Raw genomic sequence first — 20,366 nt, 5'->3', positions numbered from 1 at the left:
ACTGATCCACTTCCAAATAGGACCACAACCCTCATGATCTAAGAAGCCACGTCATACGAGCTTTCCAGAGGTGATAGTTCTGGGATCTAAGGAGCTCAACTGAAGAATCTACCATGTGTACCTGTACCTGTACCTGGACCTGGACCCTCTCTTGATTTTTTTTTAATTCAATGATCTTTCAGATGAGACAAAAGATGCAGAAAGGGGTTTTTTTGTTTTTTTTAGGTTAGGTGTTCAGATTTTCTAAAGTAAGCTACATAAAATAGCAAAAAATAACACCCCCCATAATATGTAAAACAAAAAACCAGTACAATCTGAGAGCCAGAAAAGAAGACAAGAGCAAAGAAAATGTGTCAGACACTAGCTTGTGTACTTATTATTTTTTTGGAAAAAATAACTTCAAATCTGAGAAGAGCTCTCCAAGACCTTTCTAACGCCTTTTCGTTTTCCGAAAATGGAGTCTATTTGCCCAAGTTATGGCTCCCGAAGTGCAGAAAAGAGCATTGACTTGGATGACAAAAAAATAGGTACTAGATAAAAAAATCAACAAATCTCACCTCTAGATCTGAGTAGGGATTCAAAAGAGATTTTCGGTGCCTATTCGTTTTCGAAAAACCGACTCTGTTTGCCCAAGTTAGGACAAAAAAACCTCCCCCCTATCAAAAGGGCTTGCAAGAGGAAGCAAGAGGAGGAGAGGTGGCAATTTGGATGGGCGGCGGTGGAGGGTGGGCGCCGGCCGGTGTGGGGCAGTGGGCGGTGACGACCGGGTGGAGTGGTGGCCAGGCACGAAGCAGCAGGCGGAGCGGTGGAGTGGCCGCTGGGCTGAGGCAACCCGGGGCGACGGGGCGGTAACCGTCAACCACTATGCTGGCCACGACCATTTAATAAACCACCAACAGCTTGCGGTAACAGTCGCAACTTGGGCATGCCGTTAAAAGGCCCAAAAAAATATGTTTTTAAAATTTAAAAAAAAAATTAATTATCTTTGCCTCGAAAAATGTGCATGTAAGGGCCAAACTGATTTTTTTCCCCATAGCTAAATTTGTCCAAATTGGACAAATTCTATATGAAAATGGGGGTTTTGGGGTGTTTTAAGCTTAATGGTGAGGTCTTTTTAAGCTCAAAATTCCCAAAAACAAAAAAGATACCCCAGATCCAAACTAAAACCTCTAAAAAAAATTGAAACCCTTGCCTCCAGAAAAAATCTTCTGGAAAGAAATTAGGAACAAGCAACAGTAGATGTAGGCTCTGATACCATGAAGAAGTTGAGAAAGTATAACTTTTGAGATCCCAAAAGCATTTGGAAGCAAAATATCTATCAGAAGAGAAGATTGGAGACAAAACACAAAAAAGACTCTGAAGGAAAAGATTATCATTCAGAGAGGGAATAAAAAAGAAAAGTTACAAAACAATCCTTATGACAGGAGAATAGAAACCCTAAAGATGTACAACCCTAAAGAAACCCTGAAGGGATAAAGAGTATTTAATAATTAAAATAATTATTAAGTACCTACAATATTATTAAATGCCTAAGTTTATCTTAAGCGTAGAGTATAATAGACTAATAATTAAATAAATAATTATTAGCTAATACAAGATAATTCTAACATTACATAACACTCATATGATAATTTCTATGAAAAAATAATAGTGAAAATGAGGCACTATCGAATTTGATCCACCATTCTCAAAAAAATATTTCAAAAAATATAATATAGCACTTTAGGATCCAAAAATCATACACGTAGAAAGAATTTCATTGTGTTGTTTATGTTCCTTGTATTTTTATTAAGAATGAATTTGTTGTACCTCTAAGTAATCCATGTTGAATAAAGAGAATAGTAGCATGATTGTGTTTAGGTTGAGGTACTAAATGTATAAATTAGAATAGAACTAGTATTCTAGTATCTTTTGTAGTATGGTTATAAGGCCATCGACTAATGATTTTGTTTGAATCACATTATTTTTCTCATAATATTTACAATAACATGGATACAAAGAGGCCATGTAGGTTACTAATGCACATCAACAAAATGATGATTTAACTAGCTTGTGGTTGGACAATGCCTCAGTTCTTGACATTCCCAGGATCCTAAAGTTTGAAATCCTAAAGGAAACAAAGAGAAACAAAATAGGAGGCCAAGGTTTGGGGAACCAGACTCCAACATCTCAAAATAAAAGCCAAGGGTAGTTCGTGATTTGAGGTTTTGAGAAACTCTAGGAACTAAGTTCTCGAGGTTTCCATGGATCCTGAAGTCTGAAATCCTAAAAACAATAAACCTTGCGGAACACAGGAACCCTATAGACCCAGGGTTACACAAGAAACCAACAACACATAAACACACCTCTGAAAGCCCGAGACTCCAAAGGTAAAGCAAACAAAATATGACAATGAAAAAACAAGAAAACAAAAGGAAAACAAACAAAATGAAGCAAAGCAGAAGAGGGGCCCCCAACTGGTTGAGAGAAAGGGTATATTATAGAGGGCATAACAATTAGTTCCCCAAGCATATATCTTGAGCGGAGGCTAAGGATGACTTGGGAAGGCATGTCCACACATGTAGGCACTAGTTCTTACCTAGAGTGGTTTGTGCGCACATGTGACACCAATTCTTGCATGATCGCCATTCTTGTTTGTATGAGAGAATGATTTGGTTCCATGTGTTGCATCCTCATGAGCACACATGATGTCACTCCCTACACTAGTGCTCTAGTATCTAGATCTCGATAGCTGAGTAGTACCCTATGGATTTACTATTGCTTGATCCTTTTACTATCTAGTTGTGACATTACCGTATAGCAGATTTGGTGTTGCTCTTGTGGGTTCCTCCTCGTCCTTATTTTTGTCGACCGAGGATCCTTCCTCATCCTTTTCAAATTTTACTATTGTTTCTCAAGAACCTTATCTTACTTGATTGTTGATCTTTGGTGTGAGTGATGCATTGTTGGCACATTCCTCTTGGTGTGGATTTATGACTCTTGTTGGGTGTTATGTTTATGTTGAGCATTTTCTCCATGTTGGCCTTTGTGTAAACGTATTGCTATCATTGTATTCTTGTATGACTATTTTGGTTATTTAACTATCCCCACAAGAATGGGTGGTGGACCTAAGGGTTCCACATGGTTGGGTGGCATTGTTAACCACCGTTGCATATCAGAGTACTTGGTTCATGTCTAGCTCGATGGATGCTACCTCCTTCGTCAACACTAGGTTCCTCTCTTTATTATATGATATAATCATTTATGTATTGGATCATGTATGTAATGGACACTCTAATTGAAGATGGATGTATCAACTAATGTTGTATCATGTATTGGTATTGATTTACATGCACTAATGGTTGGATCAGGCACGATGTATGATCCCTTATGCTTCTTCATTCTTGAAGTATCATGATGTTATCATAGGAATATCTCAATTGGTGTTTTTAAAAGAACATGGATGTGATGATTAGCGTTGGAGGTTGACTTAGTCATCTCCTAGTGGGCCATGAGTTATTTATCTAGTATTTGATGTGTTATTGAGGTAGCAATGCGAGGGATCTCTATAGAGGTGACTTGAGTTATCTCAATTGGTGTTCCAAGAATTTAGTCTTCTGCATGTGCATAGTTGGTTTTAGTTGCCTACATCTCGAGGTTGAGCATTATACTTGTAGATGTTGTTAGAGTTATCTTGTATTAGCTAATAATTATTTATTTAATTATTAGTCTATTATACTCTATGCTTAAGCTAAACTTAGGCATTTAATAATATTGTAGGCTAATTGTTAAATACTCTTTATCCCTTTAGGGTTTCTTTAGGGTTGTACATCTTTAGGATTTCTATTCTCCTGTCATAAGGATTGTATTGTAACTATTCTTTTTCATCCCCTCTCTGAATGATAATCTTTTTCTTCACAATCTTTTTTGTGTTCTGTCTCCAATCTTCTCTTGTGACAGGTATTTTGCTTGCAGATGCTCTTGGGAGCTCAGAAGTTGTACTTTCTCAACTTCTTCAGATGCAATGCATGACGATACTTAATTACTTCAAAAAAAGAATATGTGCATGCAGTTCTTGTATAGTTTTCTCTTATCCTCTAGGGTTCCTTGGTGGGGTGTTAAATGTTATTAGTTTTGCATGTTGATTCAATGGATACTCATATTATCATCAACCTATCATTGAATCCATGAATCCAATTCAAGCCTTACCCATTTGTGGCAATGTAGAAATATAACAAAGGAGCATTTTCAAAGTTGTTGTTGGATGTAGTATACATTTATAGCTTATATTCATGCACCCATAACTAAATTCAGTCATGTGAAGCTCAATGATCTATGAACTAAGTTGATGGAAGATAACCTGATGACTTTCAAGTAGCAATACAAGCAAAATTCTGAAGATGGGTTTTGTAGCGTCATAAATTGTACATCTTTGCTAGGGTGTCCAATTCTATACTTGTTTAGCACTCATTTTAGTGTGTTTAAATCTACTATGCATTGTACGATTTCATCATGCATTTATTCAATGATTAATTCAAAGATATAAGTCCTCTCCTAATTAAAACCTTAATAAAATCTTATATGGGCCCTTAATCATAGATATGTTCGTTAATTCTTTCATCTTCTCGTTTACTTTTACCTACATAGGCCCTATTTCAACATGTGCGGCCTTTCGTATCTTACCCCATCATCACATCCCAATTTATGTTTAATCCTAGCCTCTCCTTGGCATTCCAAGCTTTGGGTTTAAATTTAGGCCTACCTTGAAGGGAGAAAATTTCTCAAGGTGACCCACTCTTGAGGGCGGGTCGATTGGGGTGACCTGCTCCCCGACATTTTGGCTGAAATTTGAACCATATAATGGTCATCTTGGTTAAGCAAAAAATATTTTGCCGTGTCAGCTTGCTTTGAGTTTTAGACCCCAAAATGCTTGGTGAGGTATAAAGGCAAGTTATCTTATCTCATTTTAGGAGGAACACAATTGCGAAAGATTTAGCTCTACAATTTGAAGACATACTATGAGGTGAAGATCTTCAAAGCAAGGGAAAATCAACAAACATCAAGACTTCAATCCATTTTTCATTATGAACTTGGAAGCTTCAAGAGATGTTGGAGGATAATGATGTTTGTCTTCTACCTCTCCCTTTGGGTGTGGTATGATTTCATTTTACTCTAATATTTCTACATACAAGATCCAAGATCTAAGTTTCATTATTTCAAGTTATGTGATTTATGTAATCTCATTTACAATATCATTGAGGGTTTTACTACAATACATTTGAGTAGATATTTAGGCTATTTTTATGCATATTTAGCTCATGGCAATCTTAGTCACACTTAAGATTCAAGAGTGTACATGATTTCAATTTTGATATTAGCTATTTGTGGAGGTGTAAATCTCCAAAACAATGGGTTGACTAGGGCAAACCCCTATATAGCCACATACACACCATTTTTTGTGTTGTAGGTTCAGCTATAGGTCTAGGTCAAATTTAGGTAGAAGAAACTAGCTTTTGATACTATCACAAACTTAGATCTCAAGTTTCAGCTTTAGTTACATGGAGCCAATCACTCAGGGCACCCCAATCCCAAGAGTAAGGCACCCTGGCCACCATAGTTCTTTCAAAATCAGCTCAAATTTCACATAGAGTAAGGATAGATCTCCAGGGACCAAAATTTAGAGTCTCAATATTAGGAACCAGTTGCCTTGGGTGACCTAGTCTCAACAGAAACAGTCTAGATTTGGATCAGAAGTGCGTTGCAGTCTTCCCATTTCCTTTCTGCATCTAATTTGTAGTTTTTTATATTTATGTTATAGTCATTTTAGATTAAACCTTAAAACCCTGACCTTTGTATCATTCTCATTTGACATCATCCAAGCAACAAAAGAATAGAAACCCTAAGAGCATAGATACCAAATTGACTCTCTTGGATAGGGGGTTAGTTAATCATATTTGTCTCTTGGTAGCTTCCTATTCTAATGTTATTGGAAAATGAGATTCTCAGCCTAGTTGGCCTATCCTATTTTCCAACTATCACATTTTGGTGAGCCTGACGTATCTTATGCTTACTTTTGATTTTCATATTCATTTCATAGTTTCATTTAAAAGAGAAATATAAAAAATCTTGTTTTATGCATTTTGTGTGTTTACATTTATATGCTTTATTACATTAGATCATTTTCATTTCATTGCAATATTTATAATTTATTTTCAACAATGTTGTATTATTCTTTGCATGACTTTCATACCTTCGATAACCCATTTGCTTATGATGACTATCATTTCAAAGAAACATATAGTAGAGAAGAACTTGAGGAGGCTCTTGATGGTTTCCTTTATCCTAAGCCCTCATATTCTAAACCATCCTTTTACCAAAGGTTAATCAACATAATGTGTATGTCATTTAGTAGTGGTGAGCTTGAGATGTTGGATGAAACTCTTGATGAATTCATCCTCTAAATTTCCAAAAACTCATAAGGGCATTATCATGCATGACAATTTTTTTTATGAAGCTTTACCTTCTATCAATCCTATTCATGAAGAAACTTTTCTGATAAAAGAAGTTCACGTGGATGATAATCCTCTTTATCAAGATTTACCTTCTATATATGGGGCCCCAATGAACCATGATAATTCCTCTCCTAAAGATTCTCTTATTCATGAGGATAATTTGGTTAAAGAAGAGATTATTAACACTTCTTTTACAACTCTTGCTCATAAGGATGAAGTTTTGAAAATTGATGTTGATCTTTTTCCTAAAATATGTCTCTCTCATAAGGACATCCTAGAGGGAGAGGATGATGTCATAAACACCTTCCTTAACATCACTTTACCTTCCATACATGGTATTTCTAATACTAATCAAGCAATGATCTTCTCCCAAATTTTGTCTTATCTATGAGCAACAGGATGGAATCACTAGCAATTTCCTTGATGCTCTCCCTCCAAAAGATGAATCATTGGAGCACAAAGAGCCCCATCCATTCAATACTATTCATGTTTCTAGTTATGAGAAGTCTAATTCCAAGAGACCTCTTGGCTATATCTTATGAGTTGCAAAATAAATATGTGAAGTAAGTGATATGGAAAAGAAATTAGCATTAAAATGTGGTATTGAAGCTCCTAACTTCAGAAATAACAAGCAATATCCCAATGTTGTTCTCACTTCTCTTCCTCCCCCCACCCCTCATCCTCAGAAACATGTTGATAAGGAACCTAATCTTGTTGAGAAACTCCATGATATCCTAGCTAAAATTTCTCTTTGGGACTTGATTCAAACTTCACCTTCGCACCATTCACCTTTACACCATAAGTTGATCTAAGAAGCCTTACAAAAGGTGGTTCCTCATCATTTTTCTAAATCAAATGATATATTATTTTATCACATGATGATTTCCTTCTTGTAAAGGGTGAAGAATTAGGGTTTCACCACTAAATGTAGTAAAACCACTAATTTTTGCTTAGGGACCATCACATTGGGGAAATATGGAATTTGATAGATCTAGCCTTTGATTCTTGGTTTCTTGGATGGATTTGTTCTTTCCCTTTAAATTGAATTGAATTCGTTAAAGATGTTGAAATAAGGTTAAATGTGTGGATATTTAAGCAATTATGTATAAACATTGAGATACAGTCATCAAACGGAGCCACAAACTTGGGTCTGAGCAGTAGATGAAGGTTTGGATCTCTTCCCAGAAGTTTGGCCTAAATTGTTGAGATCGTGGTGGTGGTCGCCTTGGTCCTCCAAACTTTTCACCATCCAAAAGGGAACTTGTTTGTCTCTAGGAATCCCGTCGTTCCTCTGAAACACAACTTTGTACCTGTTCCTTTTAATGAATTTATGTTTGTCTTTACAAGGAATTAGGGTTTCATGTAGTTAGTCTTCAAAAGACATAGAACATGAATGCCATCTCCAATGCTTGAATCTTGACTTCACTTCTGCTCTATGCTTGATAGAATACAAATTGCTTGCTCACTTGAATTTGCTAGATCTAAAGAGTGGATTATGAAGTCCAATTGTTAAAAAAATGAGAGGGGTAGACCTCCTTTTATACATGCTAGTCGAAAAACAAATTAATTTTGACATGAGTTGACATGAGATCTAAGTTCCCGCTCAAATTGTGTTACCATTATGAGCCCCCAAAATGGACCCTTTTTGAGAGGACCATGGCACTGGGTGCCCTAGTCTTTGAGGACCATGGCGCCCAGTGCCATGGTCCTGGACATCAGGGTCCTAGGATCTTGGGGAGAGAAATGCAAATAATGAAAATTTGAGTGTGATACAAGGTGTGAGCAATATTAGAGCTTCAATCAAGCCTTAGTGGATGAGAACCAAAGTGAGGGCTTGAGTGAGGATAAAATTGTAAGAAAGTATAATTTAGTACGCTAAATTTAGCCCCCACTTTAGCAGGAGTATGAGACAAAGTATATTCACCAGAAAGTACAAAGGTTTGCCTTGAAAACTTTCATCAAGACATCAAAGAGACATGACACGCTAAGCCCTTAAGGGACTTTAGGATCTTACTACTTCAATATCAAGATAAAAGGGACATCATAAGAAGGAGGAAAGAGAGAGACAATCATGAATTCTAGCCTAGTAAGTTTTGCTTACTATGGGTCATGAAAAATAAAAATACCAAATTACAATGAAAAAGGCCTAGTTTACAAACTAACTTAAGTATTGAAACATTGAGTGGAATGTATGCCCCCACATCAAAGAGATTGCATATGCCTTATCAAGAGAAATTGTTTTAAGGTAGCATGCATCCAAAGATAAGCACGTTACCACCATGATATGCCCCCAAGAAAGGACAAATCAAAGGATAATGGTCACAAAACATGAAACACATAAGAGATCCACTAACTCTAGGGCCAACATGCTCTTATGATAAATAATGTATATCATGAAATGTTTGTATTTAATTGACCTCATCCCCCAAAGGTAGTGGAACCACATGCACAATGGAAGAAGAGAACATGTGTCTTTTGACTCAACATGGAAGAGATCAAAAGAGATTTCAACACTTTGCATCATCCCCAATAGACAACACAAGGGACAACAAATAGAAGAATGTCACAACAAATTCAATCTCTTTATTACCTTGCACCAATGGACTGACAAGGGTCATCCAAAGAGAACCTAACATTAAAAAAAAACACATGACAGGGGAAAAAATTATGAACAAGCAAGAGAGGAGAGAGAATCTATGGCATGAATGAAGTTAATCAAGAAAATCATCTACCTCCCAAACTTGTTGAACATTGTTTTGGGAAGGTGGACAAGATGCAAGAGGAGAAACTTCAAGCATGGTAGATGGAGCTACTGCAAGTTCCAAACAAGGACCATACTCTAATGATGAGTCACTTTGTCTATCACTAGAACCTAGGATTACCGCTTTTAAGAATTGTTTAAATAAATCATTGTCAACATCAACAAGCTCATACATATCATTAGAATAATTAGCATCAACATTACTATCATGAATATCATTTTCATCCATTTCTTCACAAAGATTGATAAAAATAAGATCTCTAATACAAATAGAACACAAACCATCATCCTTCTTAAGCATTTTTAATCTTGGTAATATAGGTTGAACTTCCTACCTAGGGTTAGTCAAAGGCTGGACAAATGGGACCAAGTAAACACTTGGTGTCTTTGGGGAGGAAATGGATTGAGAAGCAAGTTCATGAGCCTTAGCATGACGTCTTCGTTGGCATTCTCTCACACAACTATTTCCTTAGTTTTAGCCATTAAAGGATCTATTGTGAAAATGATTGATTGACTAATTATTTAAGCAATTTGATTTGTAAATTTGGAAGATAAATGCGAGTCAACTTGAAAAATCTCCTTCAATGGATTCACTTGATAAGAATAGAAGTGCTCAACCACCTTTTGCGAAGTTTAAACGGAATAAATGATTCATCAAGTTCAATGACAACAACAATACCCAGGTAGTTGCTGCAACAATAGGTGTGCCTACTTGTATCCCTTAATCTCATCAACTTTTCCATACAATTGAGAAAGTTTATCCCAAGAATCCTTAACCATTCTAAACTTATCAATATGAAAGATAAGGCTAGTTGATACATATTTCCTTAATGTTCCAAGAGCCATAGTACTTTTAATAAGCCAAACCATTTTCACACTAGGATCCAATGGTTTTTGAATAGTTCCATCAATTTAGTGAGTTAATCCTTTTTCCATTAGTTTACTCCATGCATTTATTTTCCATGCTGCATAATTATGTGGAGTTAAAAGAGGGAAATTAGGAGAACCCATGGCTGGAAATACAAAGAGTACAAGAGAAAACTAAAAGCACAAACACACAACACAACCCCCCAAATTCACTCAATCAAAGAACACCCACCCTTCCCCCCCCTCCACCCAAAATAAATAAATAGATTAATAAATGATTATCTGACACTTTATACTTTGTGCAATTATAATGGACACTTGCAAAACAAAGGAAAAGTGCCACAATTAGGCTATATTAGACCCAAATCAATATGCAAAAGACCAAATTGTGATCTTTGCGTTACATTTACCAAAAATAAGGCAAATAAGGCCATGTGCTAAAAGTGGAATTTTTTATCACAATGACTACAAACTGTTGATATCATTGGACTATAAACTATAGGAAAAATTATGCACTTTCAAAATGAAAAGGAGTCCATATGAGCTCAAATAAGGCCTCAAAATTGCAAAAACAGGGATTACACAAATTTATGAAAAATTCATGCACAAAAATCAGAACATACCTACAACACTACGAAGAGAATGAAATTCTATCCCAAATAAAAAAAAGGTTTTCTTGCAGGCCTGTGAATTGGCTATGTCAGGTGAATCCAAGTGGTGATAATCAAAAAAAGGAAGGGTGGTCTAAACTAGACGAGGGGTGGATAAAAATAAACTTTGATGGAGCTTCACAGGGCAATCCAGGGCTGTCAGGAATTGGGTTTGTAGCTCAAGATTGGTCAGGTAATATTTTGGCATTTGGTGAAAAACTTATTGTCGATGGGATAAATAATGTAGTGGAGGCAATGGCAACATATATGGAAATTCTGTTTGCGAAGTTCCTCGACTTCTCCAAAATACATGTTGAAGGCAACTCATTGATAATTGTTATTGTGATTATCGCAGGGGAATGCCAAGCATGATATTTGAGCAAGATAGTCTCAACAATTAGGGATGAGTTGGCAACAATATAATGCTTTCGGGTGGGTCATGTTCGGAGGTCAGAAAAAAAATGTGGCCGACACTTTGTCTAAATGGGCGGTTGGGTTTAATGAAGTTGGTGAAGTACGTTTTGAAGATTTTTTGTATTGCAGTTCTTGAGGATTTTTGAGTTGGCACTCACTTGCATAATGAAAACATTGATGAAGCGATAGGGGAGTTATTGTGTGATGAGACAATGCATGTGTGAGGGATAATAAATTGGAGGCTGGTGGGTATCATGTCATTATTTTTCTCATTTTTCGTGGTAACAATCTGAGGTGGTAGGCGGGTATGGAGGCGAATTTCCCTTTGTACACTGAGAGACCGCAAACAACTTTTTTTGGTCTCATTACACCATTGAGAATGAAGAGCCTATTCATGGTGAAGGATGATGAATTCATCCATATCATGGAGTCGTTGTTTGGTGAGGTCTTCCTGGATAAGACATAGATACCGTGCGAACATCGATGTGGTGACTTTGGTGGTAGCATGGGGGCTTGAATTGGGTGACTCCACAGAATGTTGCATGGGTAGTGCGGACAATTCTGGACCATGAATGGTTAGTGGGGTTGAACTCGATTTTGGAATGGGCCATTCCATGAGCAAGGTTTGATGTGAGCGAGTCCTTTTTAGACCAAAGGATGCGAACCTCCATGAACTTGTTCCTTTTATGTGATGGTCGATCAGGTTTAATAGAGACGAGCGACGGGCGAAGGCAATGATTGCATGGGACTCTTTGAAAATCCTTTTGTGACAGAGGATGGTTGTGGGTGGCAGAGTGGTGGTTCCAATGGTAAATGCGGGTGGTGGGAATGTGAATGGAAGATGAGGTTGACGTCATTGAAGGCATGCTCGATGCCAATAATCAATATGCTTCTTGGATGGTGGTTGAAGCTAGCTCTCTTTCTCGGCTCCCTGTGAATGAAAATTTGTTGCTTTGTTGATTTTTGTACAATTTTTGATAAAAAGTTTATGTGGGGTCATGAATGGTATTTTGATGTATATTTGAAGGGGTTTCTTTTTGTACTCTCTTATAGTATTGCAGGTGGTAGGGTCTGTAAATCGATATTGATGTCTAGGGTTAATAGTATTTTCAGTGGTGTCCCCATTGTTAGAGTGTTTGCACTGTTGTATATGGTGTCTGGTGGGCGGATTTCCCAATTTTGGTTTGTAATTCAGAGGTGGTGGGTGATATGGAAGGTAATGGTGCTGGATTTTGCCATGTTTGGAAGAGGGCTCTAAGTGTTTTTTTGGCAAAACTGGTGGTTAGGGTTAGTTTTTACAATTCAGTCTCTGTTATTTTCTCTCTTACAGAGTCCAATATGGTACTCAAGCATTGTAATACTTTTGATTAAATATTAATAAAATTAATACTTTACCGATTAAAAAAAAGATTTCTTGCACAAAGGAGCCCAAATAACTAAGATATCATTGCTTGAAAATCGTTTGCGTAATTATGATGCTTGTATCACTGTGAAACCTCCAAACTTCAAATGCCTATAGATTTGGCCTCTAGTGTTCATTTTGGATGAATGAAAAGGAAAAACTGACTTTCTCAAACATTTTGAATCCTATGGTGATCTTAGATTTGACCCAACAAGCTTCATGTTCACTTTATCCACTACATGACCCCTTGATTTTGCCACAAAATAGGGGAGGACCAGGGTGTGGTGCTCTAGTCCTCACTGCAACCAAGGTACCATGCCTTGGTCCTCCTTAGGTGGGCCCTATTTTGGTCCCCTCTAGCAATCTCAAAAATGAGTGGGAAATCTCTCCCCGTGTTAGCCTATCTAAGAAAATTAAAGCATTTTTTGAAGGGCAAGTATATAAGGAGGTTTTCCCATCTCATTTGCATAACACAGATATTCAAGAGATCATAAGAGAGGGGAGAAATAATCATCAATCATTGGAGCATTCATTAATTATCTCCAAAGGTCTTCAAGGATGCATTCTTCATTTACTAATTATGGAGCAACATTACATCATTCATTCGCAAGCACGTGTGTGTGATTAGGGTTTTGTCATGTTCATGCCATTTCATACAACATATGTGATTACATTCAAGAAGAAAAGCATCATTATCATTCATTTTAGATCAAAGGTATATACCTTTCCATCATTTTATTTCAGTATCTACAATATTTAAATCAAGGTTAATTCCTAAACTGGGGTTTGACTTAGGCAAGCCCCTATTCCCAACCTATTTCTCTTCTTTTTCATGTACATGAAATAGATACAAAGATGTATTCTTCAGGATAGACACTATTTGTAGAGATGAGTCAACCCTTTTTGGCGTGTAAAAAAGTAGGAGGACTAGGGTGACGAGCACACCGATCCTAACATTTTTTGAGCTTTTTTGAGGATCAAATATGAATCTGCATATACTACTAATATCCAGGTGCATGCAGAAATTTGACAACTATAGCTCACTGTTTCTGCATTTTTACCTTCATTTCCAACACTTTTCCCTAATTTCAGAATGTCAACTCATTAAAGAGGGTAAACAATTCACACTCCCCTTAAATCTATTCAAGATGCAGTCCTTATCATTCTTGATTTGGGATTGGCTCTATTGGATTCCTCCATCTTTTGAATGTAAATGTAAAATTAGAGATTTTCATTCCTTTCATGGTGGAAACCCTAATTTTTCAACCTTTACACATGTCCACTAAATCTGGATCACCCACCTGAGGTGGAAAAGTGATATTATGATAAAACCACTAAAGATGGAATTTCCACTTGAGGTGGGAAGTGATAATATGATAATACCATAGAAAGTGTCAATTTTCCTATGTGGTCCCTATAGCGTCGTAAATTATACACCCTTAATTGGGTGGTACATTTCCACACCCAGGTTAGCACCTACCTTAGTGTGTTGTATCTTGCATTTTGATTTCCCTTTAAGAATTTAATTAATTAATTAATTTAGTTGAATCTAAAGTTCTCTTTCATCCCTCTACACATCATAAAATTGGGCCCTTAATCCTAGGTGTGCCCCTTTTTTTTATTAGTTCAACTAATTAATTCATCAAAAGCCCTAATTATGTCCTATTTCGACCTTCAAGGCCCAATTTCGCATATCTAAACACCTTGATTCATCGCATCCACTTGGGGATCACCTTATAATCATGATACTTCACATCCCTAAAAATTCATGAAAAAGTTGATCGGACCAAAGAGATTCATTGCTATCCCTACTTTTTCTCCCTGAATTTCGAGATCATGTTTTGGCAGTATTATAATGTTTAAATCTAACTTGGTGTGAAAAAATATCTTTTCTAGGTCGGCCTATAGTTGAAAACAAAGTTAGGGTTTCATACATATAGCCTTTCCTTTCCTCGTTTGAAGGATCCAACAACTCAAACACTTGAAGGAGCCTCTTATGAAGTGAAAGTATAGGTTATGTGAGCCTTCAACCAGAAAATCAAGCATCTTTAAAGTCTTCATCAACCATTTTCATTGTCAATTGAAGCTTTGGAGGTATTGAAGAATAAGGAGATCACCGACTGTTGATTGTCTTGTACCTCTCTCTTAGGGTTTGGTACGATTTCATGTTATTTTCATATCTCTACGTGAGTTTCACAACACTTGTTTTCAGATTTACATTCATGTTTTAGATCCATGGTTGCATTTGTGATTTGAGGCATATACATTAAATGTACATTCACTTAGGGTTTTATGCTCATAACGTAGGATAGAACTTTAATTCTTGCATTTTAGCTCACTTAGGATCTTGTAAGCACATAAGATTCTAGCACACACATTTCAATACATTATTAGCTATTTGTGGAGGTGGATATCACCAAAACAAGGGGTTTGGCTTAGACAAAACCCTATATAGCCACCCATACACCATTTTCCAGCTTGTAGGCACATTTGCAGGATTCTGACGAAGCAACAGGCTTTCAGAAAGCTAGAACTCATAGGCATAGGTTAAAATCCATATGAAGGCCACAAAACACTGGGACCAAGGTGCTCGATGCCTTGGTCCTCAACATTTTTCTATATTTTTTCATAATTAAGCTTGCAAGGATCTCAATCTGTAGTTCCCATAATCCCAGGTCAGTACAATCTCTAGGACCAAGGCACCCAATGCCCTGGTGTGGCTCATTCTGGCTCAAATTTCTATGACAAGTGCATACCAGAATTCTCTTTCCACCTTTGTACTCTATATCTAAGTTTCAGTGCAGTATCTCTTTGTTATTTTAGTTTAAATAGTCATTTCATTCATCTCCCTAGCTTAGTTCATCATTATTGCACATTTAGCTCACTTCCCTTTCATAATAGAAAAGGAATAGGAGCCCTAAAAGTATTCCTTGACTCTCTTTCACACTTGAAGTAGTCAAAGTGAATCACTTCCTTATGATCTTCCATATTCCAATGTGTGGAGGAAACTGGGGTTAGGTCCTAAACCATCCGATCCCATTTTTTGCCATCGTTGTCCCTAAGTAAACTTAAGTAACATGTGTGATTAGGACCTAGGCAAAGAAATTACTAGGTACAACACTTAATCTCACCAATAAATATATCAAGTGACAGACTAAGAAAATAAATATCTAGATACTTGCTATCATTTTTCATTTATGATAGATGTATCAAATTACACACACACATGTCTACATGCAATTAGGAACAAAGAATTTTGGAAAAGTTGTTTAATAATTTGTTCATCCTTTTCACCATTGAACAAGCATTTTAAGAAAATTTGCACAATGAAAACCCTAATGAAATTAGGCACTGGCCAAACATGAGCTAGATGAATTCATATCAAAGATATAGTTTGAACTTGTCAAGTGATGGAGAAAGGAAAAAAATACATATCTATCATTGTCCAACTACAAGCTAGATAAATCATTATTTTGTCAAAGTGCATTAGTAACCCATGTGGCCTCTTCGTATCCATGTTATTGAAAACATTATGAGAAAAATAATGTGATTCAAACAAAATCATTAGTTGATGGCCTTATAACCATATTGCAAAAGATACCAGAATACCAGTTCTATTCTAATTTATGCATGCATTTAACACCTCAATATAAACACAACTATGCTACTATTATCTTCATTCAACATGGACTGCTCAGTAGTACAACACATTCATTCTTAAGAAAACTACATGGAACATAAACAACAAAATGAAATTCTTTCTCTCTATGTGATTTTTGGATCCTAAAGTGCTATGTTATGTTTTTGAAATAAACTGGTGCAAATGAATACAATAGATTGATGGAGTAAGAGAATTTTGTCTAAAAAATGCATAATACACCATTATCATATGTATTTAAAAAATAAAGCATATTACTACACTCGTTGTCAATAGTACACCTAACTACTATTTCATCATCTTGTTTACTCACCATAATCTTTCCCAAATATGAATAACTTCTGTCACTCATAAATAAAAATCAAATTAAGATACGAGTAGCATCCTTATTCTTTCACTAAAGTTCTAAATGAATAAAATATTTTTTTATAATGCTCTTTATTGGTCCTTGCATGCATGTATATGCATTTTTAGCTAGCAACAACTTGGAGGTATTGGATTTTTCATAAGGGTTGTTGTAACATAAAATTAGGGAAACACCAATGGACATAGGTATGTAGGAAGGAAAATAGGGAGCTATCCTAAGTTTTGGGTTTTTTCATATGGATTTGTGTAACATAAAATCAGGTAAACACCATATGGACCTAAGTATGTAGGAGAGAAAATAGGGAGCTATCCTAAGTATTGGGTAGCCATGAGATGTTGGAGAATTATGTTTTAAGTTCTTTTAAATTGGAAAATTATATGACTTGTGGTTGACTAGTGTGTATTTTTTAGGGTATCAATTCCATAAAAACTGTCATTTATATTTTATTAAACAATTCTATAAATCAATTCACATCTTCTTTAGAACATAATCAAAACCGTCATTTATATTTTATTAAACAAGTCAATACCTTGTATTTTTTTTTTTACCATTATTATCTTACAAAGTTGAAAAAAAAACAATATAATTCCAATGTTTCAAGCATGATTGAAACATTGTTAAATAAAAAAATATTACATAATTAAACCCCAAAACATTCAAAAACTATAATACTACTTCCCGCCTAGGTTCACTATGGGAATGCTTTTGGTTGCAGGGGTTTTCTTTTGGCTTCTGCAGATCCACCCATTGAAAACACATGCTACCATTAAAAAGCACGCTCCATTTGTGTGTTTGAAAGGTAATTTTGACATTACCTTTAGTGTTGTTTGTATTTTAATTAGTTTTGGAATTCACTTTGTGTGTTGTTTGCATTTTAACTAATTTTGGAATTCACTGTGTGGTGGTTTTTGTATTTTAAATAATTCTGGAATTCAAATTTGTGTGGTTTGTGTTTTAACTTCGTGTTTGAGAAAATCTTACGATGTTTTATAAATTTAGTATTTAGTTTATGTGTGTGGTTATACTTGGTGTTTTGTTCTAACTTTAGCAACCATTGTGTGTGTGTGTGTGCATGTTGTAAACATGCACTCATTTCTTTCGATTATGTTTGGATTGTATGAAAGAACGTTAATTTACACTTTGTGTTGAATTTGTATAGAAAAGATTCAATAATGGTCACTTTGTGTGGATAAATGCATGTGTAATTGCATTATGTATGAAAGTTAAATTTATGTGGGGTGTATGTGTTTGAACTAACTTTGGCATTCACTTTGTGTTGTGTGTTTAAACTAAATTTGATATTCACTTTGGGTCGCATATGTGCTTCATGTTTGTGTATGAAAGTTTAATTTATGTGGAGTTTATGTGTGTATGTGTATGAAAGAACTGTGTACAAAAAAGATTCAATAATGTTCACTACTTTGCGTGGATGAATGCATGTGTAATTTATAGGAGTTGATAAATACAACCCCACAGTAGCCTGGAGATCTTTTGCAAGCCGAATAACCTATTACAAGGAGAAGCAATGAAGCAAAATCTGAAGAACATACAAAACACAGGAAAAGTATTCTCAAAATATGAGAGCTCCAATTCACCAAAAAAGTATTATGAAAAGATAATATAATGAAAAGAAAAATTAACCTCTAATAGGTCAAGAAACCCTAAAAAGGGAAAAACCTAGGCTTGCACATAATAATTAATTAAAATAATTAATTATATGCACCTAATGTTAGCTTAAGTGTAAAAAGATAATTGGGAACTTAAATAATTAAACAAATATTGTTTAATTAATCAAGTAAAGACCAATTACTCTAACACCCCCCCTTAAGCTAGACTTAGGGAGAAGCTAAAACCTAGAACAACTACTGAAAGCATGAAAGATGGGTCCCAGCAACAAGGCCTGATCAGGTACCCAAATACAATGAAATCTCTATGAATTGGAGAAATAGGGAAAACCACATGGGAACAAAACTCTACTCACTCTACTCCAAAAAGAGATGAAAAAGAACACCACTGAAGCATGAAGAACCTGCAAACTCTATTGAAGAATAACTGTTGATCTGAAAAACATCCATTGAACTAGAACATGACTAGGTAGAGAAGACTGTAATCTGCATGAGTGCCCTCAAATGACACTACTCGAATCAAGAGGCAAACAAGGCAAAAACAACTAAAATCGAAGATGCAGATGGCATGAGAAACCAAAGCCTGAAGAGTTGATCAATCGAACCACGGAAGCATTAGAACCAACAGGATAAACCTCCCCATAATGCGGAAGTGGGAGAGGGACAGGAACACTGAAAAGGACATCCAAAAACAACTGCAAGACGAAGAACTAAGAACATCAATGGTGTTGAGACACATCATCATGAGGTGAATGTTGTGGAAGGAACACTCGATAAAGGAAGATGGCAAACAACAAGCAAACATCAACCCCCTCATGGCACTTGATCAACAGTGCATGTGCAACAAGACACAAGATATGCAAGATTTCAAGTAAACAATGCATGATGGCACTTTATCTCAGTGCATTTGCATATATACAATGCTACAATGATAAGAAGATTGGAAATAGAAACGAGAATCAAAACAGAGACACCCTACTCAGAAAAAGATCCCAGGACCTCAAACAACCACGATATCCACCAGAGTGCTGAAAAACAAAAAACTGAATAAAATATGCATGGAGAGGAATCTGGAAAAAAAATGCATATTTCTAGAAAGTACACAGCACATGTTTTCCAAAAATATAAAGTTTTTGAAAAATGGAGTTCGGATGCTCATTCTACATCTCCCGGAGTGCAAAAAAGAGACCTCACTTTGACTGCAAAAAAACATAGTCAAATAGAAAAATTGGAAAAAATTACCAACACCATGAGGTTGGCCTCGGAACCAGCTTTCCGACGCCTATTCATTTTTGAAAAAACAACTCTGTATGCCCAAGATAGGGCCAAAAAACCAAACCCCCCTTGAAGGAGCCAAAAAAGGGGTCTGGTGGCTTGTTTGGGCATCCGGTGGCCAGTGGGTGGTGGCCTGGTGGTGGAGTGGTGGCCGACCAAAAAAAAGGGTCGGGAGGGCCACTGGGCCAGCGGTTTGTAGGAGGCGGCCGGGGAGCGGAGCGGCGAGTGGCCGAAACCGACAGTGGGGGCCAGGGAGGAGGCCGCATGGTCGACGACGGGGGCCATAGGGAGCCGGAGGCACAGGGAGCGGTGGGCGGCGAGGCCAAGGGTTGCAGCACCGAGCGGAGCAGAGGAGGCAGCACCCGGGGGCTGGTGCCGGAGAGTGGGGGGTCAGAAAGAGCTGGTGGCACGGGGCTCGAGGTAGGGGCAACGTTCGTGGGCCAGTCATACTGACAGTGGCAGGGACATGGACCCCATGGTACCCTATGTACCATGGGAACCCCCCCCCCCCGAAAAAATTTTCCCACAATTTTTTTTTTTAAAACAAAAACCTAGTTTTACTTGCCTTTTTTAATAAAAAAATTTTAAAAGCAAATTTCAGCCTGCATGTTGTAAAAAGGCAATTTTTTTTTTTTTTTCAAATTTCTTTCTTGATCTGCGTGCAAGGGCCGTAGAACCTGGATCTGAGAAAAAATTGCTTTGGATTGCATGTGTGCTTTATGTTTGTCATGTTTGAATGCACTCCATTTTTTGTATGTTTGTACTTTAGCATGATTTATGACTTCAATGTTCACTCTGTGTTGGTATTTTGGCATATTTGAACTAAATTTGATATTCACATCTGCTGGGAGAGGTG

The 20,366-nt window shown here is 36.6% G+C and overlaps 1 protein-coding gene across 1 annotated transcript; it reads left to right on the top strand.

Moving 5' to 3' along the window:
• The first annotated feature begins 708 nt into the window (after positions 1 to 708).
• LOC131876573 (uncharacterized) lies at positions 709 to 19,963 on the top strand. The gene is made up of 3 exons (XM_059222007.1): positions 709 to 848; positions 10,802 to 11,047; positions 19,633 to 19,963. Exons 1-3 carry the CDS (start codon positions 709 to 711, stop codon positions 19,961 to 19,963), a joined length of 717 nt encoding a protein of 238 aa, XP_059077990.1.
• Positions 19,964 to 20,366: the final 403 nt, after the last annotated feature.

The sequence above is a fragment of the Cryptomeria japonica genome, chromosome 6, assembly GCF_030272615.1.
Source record: "Cryptomeria japonica chromosome 6, Sugi_1.0, whole genome shotgun sequence".
NCBI classification, from domain to species: domain Eukaryota; kingdom Viridiplantae; phylum Streptophyta; class Pinopsida; order Cupressales; family Cupressaceae; genus Cryptomeria; species Cryptomeria japonica.
The sequence above is the reverse complement of the archived record's forward strand: the minus strand, read 5'-3'. Positions and strand labels throughout refer to the sequence as shown.